We start from the raw sequence: 15,489 nt of genomic DNA, 5'->3' as shown, positions 1-15,489 counted from the left end.
GTCAGCCGATCGCACCAGAAAATGATGATGAAGCTTTTATCTGCCTTAAAACTTATCTGACACAAAAAGTCTTAAAACTGCTAAATTATTGTTTTGTGAATCATTCACGGAATTGAGATGACTGACAGTGATACCCGGCCATAGCAACGAAAGAAAATTTTCAAAACAGATCCATACATTGAACAAATCAGAAAAAGACTGATTTTGTTGACTTGACTAACTAAATAGTATTGCTTTCAATATAAAAGTCAATGAAAATAAGGCTGCACGATTAATTGTATTTTAATCGCGATAACAATATCTGCCTTTCTCGATTAATTTTAAATAATCGTCGCGATATTTGCCCGCTCGTTATTTATCCTGAAAATGCTTTTTTTATTTGACATTTGCATTATCTTGCATTGTTAACATGTCCCCACTAGCGTTGATGTTTGTGGTTGCCAGATCTAAATAGCTTAAAGGGTTAGTTCACCCAAAAATGAAAATGTCATTAATGACTCACCCTCATGTCGTTCCAAGCCCGTAAGACCTCCGTTCATCTTTGGAACACAGTTTAAGATATTTTAGATTTACCGTATTTTCCGCACTATAAGGCGCACCGGATTATAAGGCGCACCTTCAATGAATGGCCTATTTTAGAACTGTTTTCATATATAGGGCGCACCGGATTATAAGGCGCATAGAATAGAAGATACTGCAGTCAAACGTTTGACTGGGTTTGCGTTATGCAGTGGTCACCAACCTTTTCAAGCCTAAGATCACATCCAAAGTCCAAATGTAAACCAAGATCTACCACTTGCAAAAAAATATGAAAAAACAAGTGGCTGAGCTGTAAAACCTTGTTTATACTCGACGCGTCCGCATGAGCGCGAAGGTAATAAAAAACTAATATCCGTCTGCTCGGGCAGATTCGGCTCAAAGTCGTGCATCTTCGGATGCGGAGGCGCGCGCGCGGCAAAATGACGTCATTGTGACAGCGCGCGCGCCTCCGCATCCGATGATGCACGACTTTGAGCCGAATCTGCCCGAGCAGACGGATATTAGTACATCTCATCACACCGGCACCCAGTTTGCGCGTCTAAATCAGTTGTATGGTCTGGTGTTCAGTCTAAAACAAAACAGTTGCGTCAAGTATAAATGCCTCGTCTGTTTGGGGAGGTGCGCGCGCAGTCAGCGGAGGCTCGCGCTCCGGTGCCAGGCGAAAGTATAAACAAAAGGTTTAAGTCAGCGGTTGTTTTACAGACATTAATATAAGGCGCCAGATCCATATATAAGGCGCTCCGGATTATAAGGCGCACTGTCGTTTTTTGAAAAAATTAAAGGCTTTTAAGTGCGCCTTATAGTGCGGAAAATACGGTAGTCCGAGAGCTTTCTGTCCCTCCATTGAAAATGTACGGTATATTGTCCATGTCCAGAAAGGTAATAAAGACATCAAAGTAGTCCATGTGACATCAGCGGGTTAGTTAGAATTTTTTTGAAGCATCGAAAATACATTTAGGTCCAAAACTAACAAAAACTACGACTTTATTCAGCATTGTATTCTCTTCCGGGTCTGTTGTCAATCCACGTTCACGACTCCGCAGTGACGCTGCTGACGTAAGACGCTGCTGACGTGTTATTCGGGTTCAAATAAATATGGCTGGGCAAAAAAATGCAAGTCTTCCTCTGTGTCGAAATCCTTAGACATGTTTGCGAAGATTGTTTTGTTTACAGCGTGCGTCTCCCTCACACTGTAAACGAAGCTCGGGCGCACAAGATAACATGTCAGCAGTGTCTTACGTCAGCGTCGTCACTGCGGAGTCGTGAATGCGGGATTGACAACAGACCCGGAAGAGAATACAATGCTGAATAAAGTCGTAGTTTTTGTTATTTTTGGACCAAAATGTATTTTCGATGCTTCAAAAAATTCTAACTAACCCACTGATGTCACATGGATTACTTTGATGATGTCTTTATTACCTTTCTGGACATGGACAGTATACCGTACATACATTTTCAATGGAGGGACAGAAATCTCTCGGACTAAATCTAAAATATCTTAAACTGTGTTCCGAAGATGAACGGAGGTCTTACGGGCTTGGAACGACATGAGGGTGAGTCATTAATGACATAATTTTCATTTTTGGGTGAACTAACCCTTTAAATCCCCCAAATCACCCAAACAGAGCTTTTCTCTTACATTTTATGCCCCGTGTTTTACTTAATCTGTGCCATCTGGCAACCCTGCACGCGCGCGCTCTACACTGCGGAAAAAGCACTGATCTCCACAGCGATATTCTGTTTGCATGAAATTGTTATACAGCCAAGTCTGTTTCTTCACAAGACACTTGTGGTTTTTGTGTGACTAAATCTGTTTCTAAATGAGTTTCACTTTTCTATTTTTTGAAGTTTAAGTTTTTACCAGTTTTCATGATGTGAATCAGTTGAAAACGACAACCACTGACAGTTTTCAGTGTGTATCAACAAGTAGACTATTTTTTCTTTGCAGCATTCTGGTTGACTACCTACTGTACAGTACATCTATATCAGACGGGCTACAGCGTTAATTTTGTGTGAAAAGATATTTTATCGATAAAATTAAACACTTTCACATATATTGTCTTTCAATAATTCAAGCACTTTTCAAGTACCCTTTCATAAAAATAGCGGTTTTCAAGGACTTTAAGCAACTTGTACGAACCCAGCAGAGAGAAGACAAAGCAATCGTTTTGTTTCTTAGCACTATCTGATGTTTCAGGTTCGTGTCTCAAATACTGGAAAAAGAATCTCACATGTGTTCAGAGGTCTCAGCTCCACTTCTGAAACTTATGGGTGGATTCATTGAATCTGTAGACTTTATAGACACGCTGCTGGGACATGGTGCATCATCCTCTCCTCTCCTCTCATAGCGACGCTTTTTAGCAGGAGAGTTCTCCTCTGTATCCATTATTACAGATGCTTTTCTGAAAACATTAAACATAGTACAAGGAAAATTATTTGTATGAGGTTATGCATAAACACTGCAAATAAAGTCACCGTTACTGAGGCAGATGCAAAAGCATAGAAGATACAAAAAAAGATACAAAAAAACCCCCCAAAAAAACAAGAGTGACACTATCTGCATGTGTTTTCAACAGAGGATTTGAGGGATTGAGAGGATTGAGAGGATTTTCTTCTTCCTGAAAATGCTAGTGTTATCGCATTGGACTTTACTCACCCAGGGTATACAGTAACTACTTCCCCAATTTTTTTTGAGAATGTCTGTATTTTTTTCAGATTTTTTGTGGAAAAATTCAGTATTTCTTCTATTCATTTGTTTCCAAACTGTTAATTTCATTTAATCATGTGTTTCTGTGAGGCCTTTTGGCTTCTCAGGGACAAAGAACAGTTTGACCTGCCCAGGGGGGTAGAAACCAATCCAAACCAGCTAAAGATATGGGATATCTTTAAAGGTCCCATGACATGAAATTTTCACTTTCTGAGGTTTTTTAACATTAATATGAGTCTAGCCTGTATATGGTCCCCAAGTTTCAAAAAATTTCAATCGGTGTAAATCGAGCTTTTGCTATCTTTCTCTGCCTTTGAGAAAATGGAGGCTCATACGCGCTGATCTTGAATCTCCTCCTTATGACGTCATAAGGAGGAAATGTTACCTCCCCTGTCTCTGCTTTGCCCGCCCAGAGAATATTTTCCGCCCATGAGAAAATGCGCTAGGAAGTAGGAACGCGCGCGCGCGATTTTAGTTTGTCCACGAGAGATATCATGGCTTTTGAGCGAGCAAAGCATAACAATTGCTCAATAATTGGATGTACAAATGAACACCAAAGGGTCAATACAGAGCTGGGCTTGCTGAACGTCTGAAACTAAAGTCTGGATCACTCTCTTTGGCTCAGCTACACACCTCGGACAAGTAAGTCAACTAATGATATATAAGTGTGTTGCTTTACTGTTTATGGTTACCTAGATTTTACACGTAGAATGTGGCTGTAACATTAGCTATGCAGCTAAGTTATGCAGTTTATGTGTGTGAATACACACACTTTAACGCGAGTGTTGTACACGTCTTTGTTATTTGGATAACCGTTTTTCTGTTGGTTATATGGCGCGCGCGATATCCGCATTTCAATATCGCAGAGCTTGATGTAATTGTAATAAGAAATACAGACGTTACAGATCTCTCATGAAAAGGCAACAGTAGGTTAGCATTAGCTACATGATAATAACTGTAAACCATCCGAATAAAGTACCGTATCCAGACATAATATTTTAAACTAACCATTCGGAAACGTCCTGCTGGAGCCGCTGAGTTGCAACTTCTTCATCCGTTGCTTCTCCATCTGGATCAGATTCTGGGTCAAACTGAAATGCTTGAAAGACTGCGTGTCTTCGTGCCATTCCTATATCCAACGTAAACATGCACGCCACGTTACCGTTGCGCAAGATGGTCAAGGCCACACCCACCCTCCACCTTGCGCCGCCTTTCTCCTCCTTATTAGTATTTAAAGCTACAGACACCGAAACGGCCCGTCTGAAGGAAGCTCATTCTGGGACTGGCTTGTAGTGGCTATAATTCTGCACTGAGGCTGAATTTTTGGAAAGAGATTTCAGATACAGTACTAGGGACCACTAATGACTATATTAAAGCCTACAAAAAGTAGCATGTCATGGGACCTTTAAGGAAAACTACAGAAACTGGGAAGGAGGGGTTAGGATGTCAGAAACCTGTATAAAAATGTCTATGTTTGTTGAGTCAGGCAGGAGTTCTGTTTCCAAGTTGGGTAGCTGCGACTTGTATGAAAAGAATCCTCAAAGAATAAACCTTTTCTCTTTATTACAATTTTGCCTCTTGAAAGTTTCTTACACCTTTGATGCTGTTTTTATTAACCTCTGAAAATTGCCTTTACACCTTGTTACATTTGTGGTGTTCCTGGTCAAAAATGACCAGCCTAAAAAATTCCTTACACATCTCTTTTCTTTTAATTAGGAAAGGTTTTGTATTTGTTTTTGAAACTGACTGATTGTAGGCCTCATTGATCTGAGCTTTTATTTGGTCAAAAATGACCATCCATTGAAAATGAATGGGGTAGATTGAAAATAAGAGAAACATTTAGGGCCCTATTTTAACGATCTAAGTGGATGGTCTAAAGCACATGGCACAAGTTCAGTTAGGGCGTGTCCAAATCCACTTTTGCTAGTTTAACTATGCATTTCCTATTTAGACAACATGGCGCAGGACATGAAAATAACTGCGTCAGGCTGAAACTAGCAAAAAACATTCGCGTTGTGCCGGGTGTATGATAGGGCCCTTAGTGTTCAGGCGCATGCTCATGTTCACATATGTGTTTGCAAAGATAAAGGCCTCGAACCTGTGCATGTGTGTATACATGCACACTCGCACAACCGCACACATCCACACAGTCATGTACACAAACTATTTTGATTATTTCAGGATTTATTTTTTACAGAGATTAACTTTATCCTCAGATCAATGAAGCCTACAATCAATCAGTTTTTAGAAATAAATACAAAATCTGTCCTAATTAAAATAAATCAAGTTGACAAAACTTGTTACCTGGCTGTCACTAATGAAGGCAGGTCAAGAACACATGGATGCTGCTCGACTTGCGTGTGTTAACTGTGTTGCAGTCACTACGTCTCATTGTGAAGGATGCTCCCTCAGGAGGACACATTTGCAAAGAGGGCAGATGCTTGAGCACCAGTTGAGGTCTATCTGTGCGTGTGCCACTGCCTGGCATTAGCCAAAGCAGTTTTAATAATTGTATCTAAAATATTCTGTTGTATAAATATTTATACCTAATATTGCATGTTCGTAATAGACAACAAACATCCACTCAATTGTATGTATAATACCCAAATTGTCATTAAATATTATGGCTTCAGCTCAATAAGTTTAGCTCAAACAACAGTACTAGTGGCATAATGTTGATAACCTCAAGTCAATTTGAACTGGTCCCTCCTTTTTCTTTACAAAAGCCAAAAATTAAAAAAAAAATGTGCTTACTAAACTTTCTCTGTAATGTTATATAAAATCTTCTTCGCCAACACAATACAACGCCTAAAAAACTAATATGACCATAAATGATGATTTAGACAGCTAAGGTTTTACAGAAGAATTTATGCGTGTGTGTGTGTGTGTGTGTGTGTGTGTGTGTGTGTGTGTGTGTGTGTGTGTGTGTGTGTGTGTGTGTGTGTGTGTGTGTGTGTGTTTAAATAAGCTACCAGGAGTAACATTTGTAATAAAAACACAAAATTGGGCCTCCTCTCTTTCTCCTAGAGATACAGAGAGAAGACAAAGCAATCGTTTTGTTTCTTAGCACTATCTGATGTTTCAGGTTCGTGTCTCAAATACTGGACAAAGAATCTCACATGTGTTCAGAGGTCTCAGCTCCACTTCCGAAACTTATGGGTGGATTCATTGAATCTGTAGACTTTATAGACACACTGCTGGGACATGGTGCATCATCCTCTCCTCTCCTCTCTATAGCAGGAGAGTTCTCCTCCATATCCATTATTACAGATGCTTTTCTGAAAACATTAAACACAGTACAAGGAAAATTATTTGTATGAGGTTATGCATAAACAAACACTGTGCTAATAAAGTCACCTTTAATGAGGCAGATACAAAAGCATAGTTTTGAGTGACACTATCTGCATGTTTAACCCTCATGTTGTGTTCGGATCATTTTGACCCGGAGAGAATGATCTTTTTCGCGTTATCTCAGACTTTACTCACCCAGCTATAACTAAAATTGATCATTTCTGTGATTTTTCCCCCCACCTTGTTATAATAATAATAACGAGCCTGCTTATAAAATCTCTTATTACTCTATATTATCATCAAATATTGGGATTCATTTTTTTGTCAACTTGTTTTCTCTCAATTATCACAGGTTTTGTATTTCTTTTTGGATCTGATTGATCTTAGGCCTTCTTTATCTGAGCTTATGCTCCTCAATTAAAAAAAAACAAAACGTATTTGTGGGTAATCTTGGCAATATTGAAAATACGCAGGATTCGCAAAACGCTTGCTCTAGAAAGATGGGTCAGTACCCAGCTTATTTGGACTAACTTGATCCTCAGAATCACAATCTGTAAGTATGACTAATTACTGATATATATATTTTCTACCAGGTGTTCAAATTACTTAGTTTTGTGTAGGGATGCACCGAATATTCGGCCACCGAAAATTTTCGGCCGAAAATGGCCCAAAAGTGCATTTTCGGTTTTCGGCCGAAAGACTTTTATCACCGAAATGTTGTGATGACGCAAACAGCAGATACCGCGGCCTGCACGTGCTTGTCTGAAGCAACATATCTGCGGTGTGGACGTATTTCAATATATCTGAGAGTGACCCACGGACAGCGATTTTCAAAACACAGACATCCCAAGTCTTCCGGAAGTTCCGGGAGTCTCCAGCGTATTGATAGCGGCTCCCTGATGCCCGCAAATTAGTTTAAATCTCCCGGAATCGCGAGCGAGCATGAGCGCGCATACGTAGCGCGCGCGGCAGAGAGAGGGAGCGAGAGACCTTGCGTGTGTGTGCAGAGCAGCCGTCATTTATCAGAGGTGTGTGTGTTTACCTTAGCTGTTTATGGTTTTTGCAACTCACGTCCATGAGCATATAGCTGCAGATATTATTATGGGCTATGGCAGTATTGGCCTACATGCACTTTGTTTTTATGAGAGAACATTTAATTTTTAAACCTTTCTGCAGGCCAGTAGGCTTTTACATTATTATTTAATGTACACATGAGTGGGGTCAAGTTAAACATTTAATTTTATATACTTTGCAATGTGCTAAATAAATATTTGCATACAATTTTAATTGATTTATTCTTTGAAACTTTAATATTAATTTATGCAATTGCAATGCCTTGATTTTAGTAAAGTTAGTACACAGTCATAGCCATAAATGCAATGGTACTAATAATTGGCATAATTTCTTTCGGTGTTTCGGTTTTCGGCCTTGGTTTCCTCTTTTTCGGTTTTCGGTTTCGGCCAAGAATTTTCATTTCGGTGCATCCCTAGTTTTGTGTTTTATATTGTGTAGGTCTCGTGCTAACTGGCTAACTCATGTTATTACTGTCTTACTGAAATACTTCTGCTAATCAGCTGTGGGCCACTATTACCTAAAACTGTGTCTATTAATGCAGATTGTCGTTCTCACTACTTTTAGTAGTGCTTGGCGGAGGAAAAAATGTGTTATAACGTTATATTGTTTGTTGCTGGTGTTTATTTTATGAATAAATAAGTATTAAAATGAAGATTTTTATGGAGTAACCGTTTTATAAAAGCAATAAGCCCCTTGAAGCCGTGTTTTACAGTGAATATAGAACAGCTAAGGGGGTTGCTTAATGCTTTATTACCACAAACTGAGTAGCGTATCACTGAGAAACGTCCTGCTTAAGTCGTCCTTACGATGGAGGTTCGGGTTGAATAACTAGTTCTTCCAATGTTTCATCATTGCGATGGCGGATCGGGTTGAATAACTAGTTCTTCCAATGTTTCATCATCGGACTCGTGCTCAGATTGCAGGGCTCGCAAAATTGCTCGCCCGACGTCCCGGGGAAATTGTGTTCTCCAGTCGGGCTACCAAAATGCATAACCGGTCGGTCCGACAGGCTATCTGAAATAGTGTAATCAAATTCCTCCTTTTATTCACATTATTGACTAGCCTAGTTATTTTCTTCCAAACTCGATAAAAAGCACAAGGTTTCTTCACTAAGATATTTTGCTTTTGAACAGCTCGTGCGCGTGTGGGTGTGATCACATTATGAGGATGCGCTTGAGAAACTGCACCTCTCGATGCTTTCATACGGATTACTTAAACATAGAATATTTGTTTTTTATATAATTAACATCATTTAAAAATAAAGACATGTCTCATGCCAGTGTGGCAAGCATTCGCTGAGGTAGGGTAGACTGTGTAGAGTTGAGATATGTGAAAGTTCATTTTCTGTCGCGTTTCAGAATGAACTAAAGTGAGACGGTAGAACGCGCATCATGTTTATTTTCTTTATTTTACGAAAAACACAACATTGTTTTTATTATGAGTATACACAAATAAAAGACATTTAACAGTATTAAATGCTGTATAACACTTGTCTGTATGACAAAACCCGATGGAGTATTTGAGTCTCTTTTGCACTGATAAGAAAAAAAAAATCATTCACGCCGGCCGCGACCGCCGACCTAAAGCAAAATATGACCGCGCAAGTTTTTGATCATGCTGATTTACTCGCAGCGCAATTTCTCATGAATCTCCATGCCTGTTTTAAGAGAAACACATGATCAATAAAAATTAAAGCTCCACTTTCACACGAATGCTTTAGTTTGTGCGTCACTGTAAAGCTACTTTGAAACAAAACAATCTGTATTGTAAAAAGCGTTGCGTAAATAAATGTGACTGGACCATCATTCAGACCATTCTGCTATATAAACAGCAGAAAATAATTAGAGCACCATTTTCTTGCCTCAAAAAAGTCTGTATTATTATTTATGTATTGCTACACTTCAATATGTGAATTATTCAGAAAATTAACACTTTTAGCGCTGTCAGGATTTAAAACAGAGCTTTGCGCTCTGGTTTATGGCTGCTTTACATTTTACCTTCCACAAGGTGACTGTTTTCAAAACTCCTGATGCTTAGCATCTTGTACCGAAACAGTCAGAGAAACATCTCACTTCAAAGAGTAATTATTTCTCCATCCCATCCGGCATCCAACTGCAAGTTCTGAGCGTTTGGGAAAGACAACTGGTGCTTCCACACCTTTATTATTGTCAATTTATTGTTGCTAAGTGACAGAGATTGCATGCGCACTTGAGAACATTTTGAACATCGTGTGTGCGCGCGTGACGATGTTAAGTGGAGCATGGATTTACGGCAGTATTTCAGTTCTACTCGGCCCAAAAAAACAGGTCAGGATAAAGAGACAGACAAAGAAAAACAGACAGCCACAAAGCGGAAGAGTTCAGAAAAATCTGACTGAGGCAAAAAGAAAGCGCAGCTTTTTGATGTCATGGACAAAAGAATTTCTGTGGCTGGAACATGACAAGGTAAACGACACAATGTTCTGTCGAGTTTGTCGTCAATTCCCCACTATTTCTGACTCAACGAGTGGTTTTGTCACTGGAACCATTCATTTTAGGAAAGACCCCATCAGAACCCATGACAAATCCCTGCATCACAAAAAGTGCATTGGTGCCCAGTCTGCAGTGTCTTTCCCAGAAAGAACGGCAATTGCAAAAAACATACTAAAAATGAGCCAAGCACAACAAGAAGTCCTGAAAAACTTTTCAGAATAGCATACTATGTTGCAAAAAATGAATTACCGTTGGCCAAATTTAGCACTCTTTGCAAACTTCAAACGGCAAATGGCCTAGACCTTTGTACCACTTACCACAATGACCATGCTTGCAGAGAGTTTATTGGAGGAATAGCACAAACCTCAAGAGACCAGATTGAAAAAGAAATTCAAGACAGCAAGTTCTTAACAATTCTTGCAGATGGCAGTACAGACACTGGTATCATAGAACAGGAGTTGGTTCAAGTCATGTATGTGAAAGACAATGGTGACATATCCACATACATGATCAAATGTCAGCCAGTCAAGAGCTCAAATGCTGCAGGTGTTTTAGAAGCTGTTGATGAGGCAGTGAACACCATGGGTATCAAGGGAAGACACATGGAAGGAGAAAGTAGTGTGTGCAAACTTTGATGGAGCTGCAGTGATGATGGGTGTGAAAACAGGTGTAGCTGGGAGACTGAAACAGAGGATACCCAACATCATAACAATCCACTGTGTGGCACACAAATTAGAGCTAGCTGTGCTGGATAGTGTTGAAGGCTGTGAGTACCTGGTCAAATTTGAGGATACACTGAAAACCATCTTTAAGATGTACTACTATTCCCCAAAGAAGCGAAGAGACCTGGCTGAAATAAGTGAACTGCTTAATGAGAAAGTGGCACATTTCAGTGGCACATTTCAGACTCCCAAGCAGGCTAAGATGTCTGAAGGCTGTTTAAAATTACACTCCTACTGTTGTGCATATGGAGAATATGGCAGGAGCAGGGCTCGACATTAAGCCTTTTCATGTGCTTGTCCTTTGGACAAGTAAATCTGTCATTCACTTGTCCGAGTAAAAAAGTTGCTTGTCCGGAATTTTTGTGCGTGTATGTGTATGTGTGTGCTGTAAATATCATTTATTCTGAAGAAATACTCATCTGTGTTCAATCAGCTCTGATTTATTTAAATCTGCATATTGTCTTTTTTGTTGAATAATAGAAAAGATAAAGAGCTTAAAAAATAATTGCATATTAAAATCGCAATCGCAATATTGGTAAAACTAAATCGCAATTAGATTATTTTCCAAAATCGTTCAGCCCTAGTAATGGGCGTTTTTGTTTTCGACTCGCTGTACGTACAAAGCAAGTTGTTAGCTAGCTGCTTATTTTATTCTATTGTATTGGGCTAATACTTGTTTCTAAATGATCATCTTAAATAGTTAATCCCCCTTTACCATAGAACACAATAATATGTACCTAGGATTAATTAATTTAAAAATTGCAAGTAGGCTAAACTGCTAAACTTATATTTTATTAAATATAAGTAATAAAAATCAAATAAACTAAATTTTTTTAAATATTGTTGTATATTCTTATTTATAATATTCCTCACCAAAATAAATTTTTTGTTAGTAATACATTTTTAATGCTTAAAGTCTTTAAAATAATATGTCCCCCCCCCTGTTACTCTGATGGAAAATTCCTCTGAACATGCCTCTTGACTGTTCCTCTAATCACTTGACTCTCAGGAATTTGAATACTTTTTGGCGGCAAATTCTCTTCAAGAAGCAGAGTAAGTATCACTCCTTAATTCACCCTTTTTTCAATGTTTTAGAATGATTCACTGATGTGGTAAAGCATAACATGTCCACCCTGTTATGCCTATTTATAGTGGAAACTAGGGCTGTGACGGTTATTATATAACCGTGAGACCGACGGTTATAGTTGAACACCGTCATTAGAACTCTATAACCACCAAAACCGTGTTATTAAAATATTTTCTACAAAAAAATGTAGCATAGAGAATGTTTAAATAATTAAAAACAATTGTTAACAGTCTGTGTTATTAATGGTCTACGTCGTTTCCAACTGTATGTGATTCTTTGCCAAGTACCCCCTGACCGACCGCCAATCATTTGAAGTTTTGTTTTGTAAATCGTCAGAAATGATTTTTACCACTTCATTAAGTTTTGCTTTGTAGAAAGCCTTTCTTTAAAGCGAATTTCGTTTTGTACAAATTGTATCTTAATTTTAATAAATGTTTCATCAACCATTTGCATGTAATAAATAAAAAGCAAATATAGCAGACAATATAATAACTGTGACATGGAGGCGCCGGCACGCCGCGTTCACTTGCATTGCATTGTGAACTAGAGCGCATCTCATCGTAAATGAATGAAACTCAGCGTAGGTCTATGCCTCATACATTAGCATTAAATACCTTTGCTGCATCCTTTCTAGAACAGACAAGGGCTTTCTTGCGGCTCGTATCAGCAGAGCATTGCATCGTCCATTGGCCGCAAAACAATCAGCGGATGGCGGGCGGGTGCGGCTTTGAAATTTGGTCAAAAAACGTTGGTGCGGATGAGGAGTTTTGTGATGCGGTTGCGTATGAAATAATACCCCATCCGCGTATCTCTATCGATAACAACATTGAACACTACACAAATATTATTATTTTTATTTAGGCGATTCATTTTCCATAGTGACATAGGAGGTTTTTGTTAAGGATTTGTTAACCTTTTCATGCATGAATTATGATAACCTCAGTCAGGATTTTTTTCCTATGTGTTTTTATTGGTCTTAGGGCATGAAAAACAAGAATTGATTTTTTTTTTTTACAAATTTTTCAAAGAGATCTTCAGATGTCCACTTGAGTGGACAGCATGCGGTTATGGTTTAAACTTAAGATATACTATATTAAATATAAGACAATAATCAAACAGATAAAGTATGTGAATTTAACAAACTAATCAATACAATTATATCAAATCATGTGAAAACTATAAAATATATACAAAAAATATAAATGTAAATATTGCAAAGGCTTCATACAACTTCATACAAGTTGCACTTCGCGTATCTTTGATATCAGAACATGAGGACGTGATTCCATCCGAATTTTCTACAGCCTGTCAAGGTACCGGTACAACTGTGGAAACCAATCAGATGCTCCCTCCAGTGCACCAGAGTATGGAGATTTACCCTTATTAGCTGATAATGCTGATTATGTTCAAGATGGACATGCACATTTCTATCATAGCCCTCCTCTGAGAAAACCTAGCGATATGTTTTTTTCAATCTCATCTGAAATGATCAGTGTTGGGGGTAATGCATTACAAGTAACATGCATTACCTAATCAGATTACTTTTTGATCTAACAAGTAATTAACAACAAGTAATGTGCATTACTTAATCAGATTACTTTTTGATGTAACAAGTAAAGAAACGCATTACAAGTAATATGCATTACGTAATCAGATTACTTTTTGATGTTATGAGTAAAGAAATGCATTACAATAATGCACATTACATAATCAGATTACTTTTTGATGTTATGAGTAAGGAAATGCATTACAAGTAACATGCATTACGTAATCAGATTACTTTTTGATGTTATGAGTAAAGAAACGCATTACAAGTAACATGCATTACTAAATCAGATTACTTTTTGATGTTATGAGTAAAGAAACGCATTACAAGTAACATGCATTACGTAATCAGATTACTTTTTGATGTTATGAGTAAAAAAACGCATTACAATAACATGCATTACTAAATCAGATTACTTTTTGATCTAACAAGTAAAGTGTCATACATTATGTAATCACATGACTTTTTTCGATGTCAATGAAAATTACATTCTAATAATACAAGTACATTTATTTACAGTAAAAAAAGTCACTGCAGATTAAGTTAAGTTTTAAATTTCAAAAACAATATTCACAATATAATTATGAATTGTAGCTGAAATATAGCAATTGATGCATGACGTCCACTACAGTGGACATGTGATTAATCAGAGTTTTCTCTCAATCTAAAATCAAAACTTGGAAAATTTTACTGTGATATGACTCATTAGATATTGCTTGATGCTGCAATATTTTTTTTACCTACAAGAGTCTCCTAGGATAGAAGGAATGGGTGGATATTCCGGAGCAACTTGGCATGTCTGACTGACCCATGGCCATCTTGGCTTGGAGGGGGAAAAAAAATCGAAACACAAAGGCTTGCCACTTGGTTGCAATTTATAGGATGATGCACCAGGGTCCAATGAAGAGGCTGATGTGCAACTTTGCCATAAAAACCCGTGCAAATTCAAGAAAATGCTTTTTTAATAGCTGTCCACTGTAGTGACCACTATGCGTGAAAGAAGCCTACTGTGTGTGATTAATTTAATGGAAAGCACATTCACTGCTAGTTGTCTTGCTGTTCATTTTAAATAAACATAGAGCAAGTAGCTAATCAGTGTCTGCTCGTTTATTCAAACTAAGTTGTCCTATAACAGACGAATGTCGCAACACCCGTTATGTTACGAACCGTCACATTTGACTCACGTCATAACCGTCATCACCAATTCTGAAACCGGCACACCCCTAGTGGAAACTGATAATTGTTTGTAATTTTGAAAATATGGTTAATAAACAGGTTAAAAATCTTCCTCAGTGATCACTGCACACTAGCTTGTTTTTCATCACATGAGTAGCAATGGCTAACTTTAGCATAAAATGTCCCTCCTGTTTTGCACAGTAACAGGATGGACATATTGTAACAGGGTGGACATATTGTAACAGAGTGGACATATTGTAACAGAGTGGGTGTAAATGCTAAATAAATAAGTGTTTACAGCTTGAATTGGTACTTATAATTAATGTATTATACATTTATTTGTTATATACCTTCAAGAAAGAGTAGCTTAAATGGTATGTATGTATTTTTCAGGATATCGCACCGTTGTCTTCCGCAGAAAAGCAGCGACGCTACACTCTTCTGCATAATGGTAATTGGTAACCACAAAATTCAAAAACATTACAGAAAGTCCTCTAAGTTTCTAACATAACTGAATATTAAACACTAACATTAACAAACAACATCTTTCCATTTACAGAAAAACACATAAAATAACACTTTAATCCCTAAATTTACCTAAAGTTGTGACAAAATATTAAACAATCGTGCTACTTTAGCTTATTTTAATTCATTAAATTTAACAAGAGGCAAAAATAATTTTTTGAGTGTATACTATATAAATATGTTTAAGTGTGAATTTTAAGTTATCTGAAAAAAAATGTAAGTTTGAATGTTGATGTGGACATGTGTCTTTCTTCTTCAGGGGGTGCCAGGGTAAATGAGTTGATGACATTTATTGTTGTTCAGTGGTGTGATGTCCACCCTGTTACCCCTCTGTCCACCCTGTTACCTCT

The 15,489-nt window shown here is 37.9% G+C and overlaps 1 protein-coding gene and 1 long non-coding RNA gene across 7 annotated transcripts in view; one reads left to right on the top strand and one right to left on the bottom strand.

Annotated features, from left to right (window-relative positions):
• The window catches only part of LOC309475151 (uncharacterized protein), a 343,736-nt gene that overhangs the window by 180,085 nt on the left and 148,162 nt on the right, over positions 1–15,489 (bottom strand). For 3 of the 6 annotated variants that reach the window (XM_082137779.1, XM_082137780.1, XM_082137782.1), the window contains 2 exons: positions 6,367–6,525; positions 2,772–2,942 (listed from right to left, as the gene is read on the bottom strand). In XM_082137779.1, coding sequence (XP_081993905.1) covers positions 2,772–2,942; positions 6,367–6,525 — 330 coding nt within the window. The remainder of the gene's footprint in view (positions 1–2,771; positions 2,943–6,366; positions 6,526–15,489) is intronic. The other 3 variants (XM_082137781.1, XM_082137783.1, XM_082137784.1) reach the window with 1 other exon arrangement.
• LOC309475246 overlaps positions 1–15,489 on the top strand; it is a 42,663-nt gene that overhangs the window by 17,335 nt on the left and 9,839 nt on the right. The window lies entirely within an intron of this gene.

The sequence above is a fragment of the Leuciscus leuciscus genome (assembly GCF_965113295.1).
Source record: "Leuciscus leuciscus genome assembly, chromosome: 15".
Lineage (NCBI taxonomy): Eukaryota > Metazoa > Chordata > Actinopteri > Cypriniformes > Leuciscidae > Leuciscus > Leuciscus leuciscus.
The sequence above is the reverse complement of the archived record's forward strand: the minus strand, read 5'-3'. Positions and strand labels throughout refer to the sequence as shown.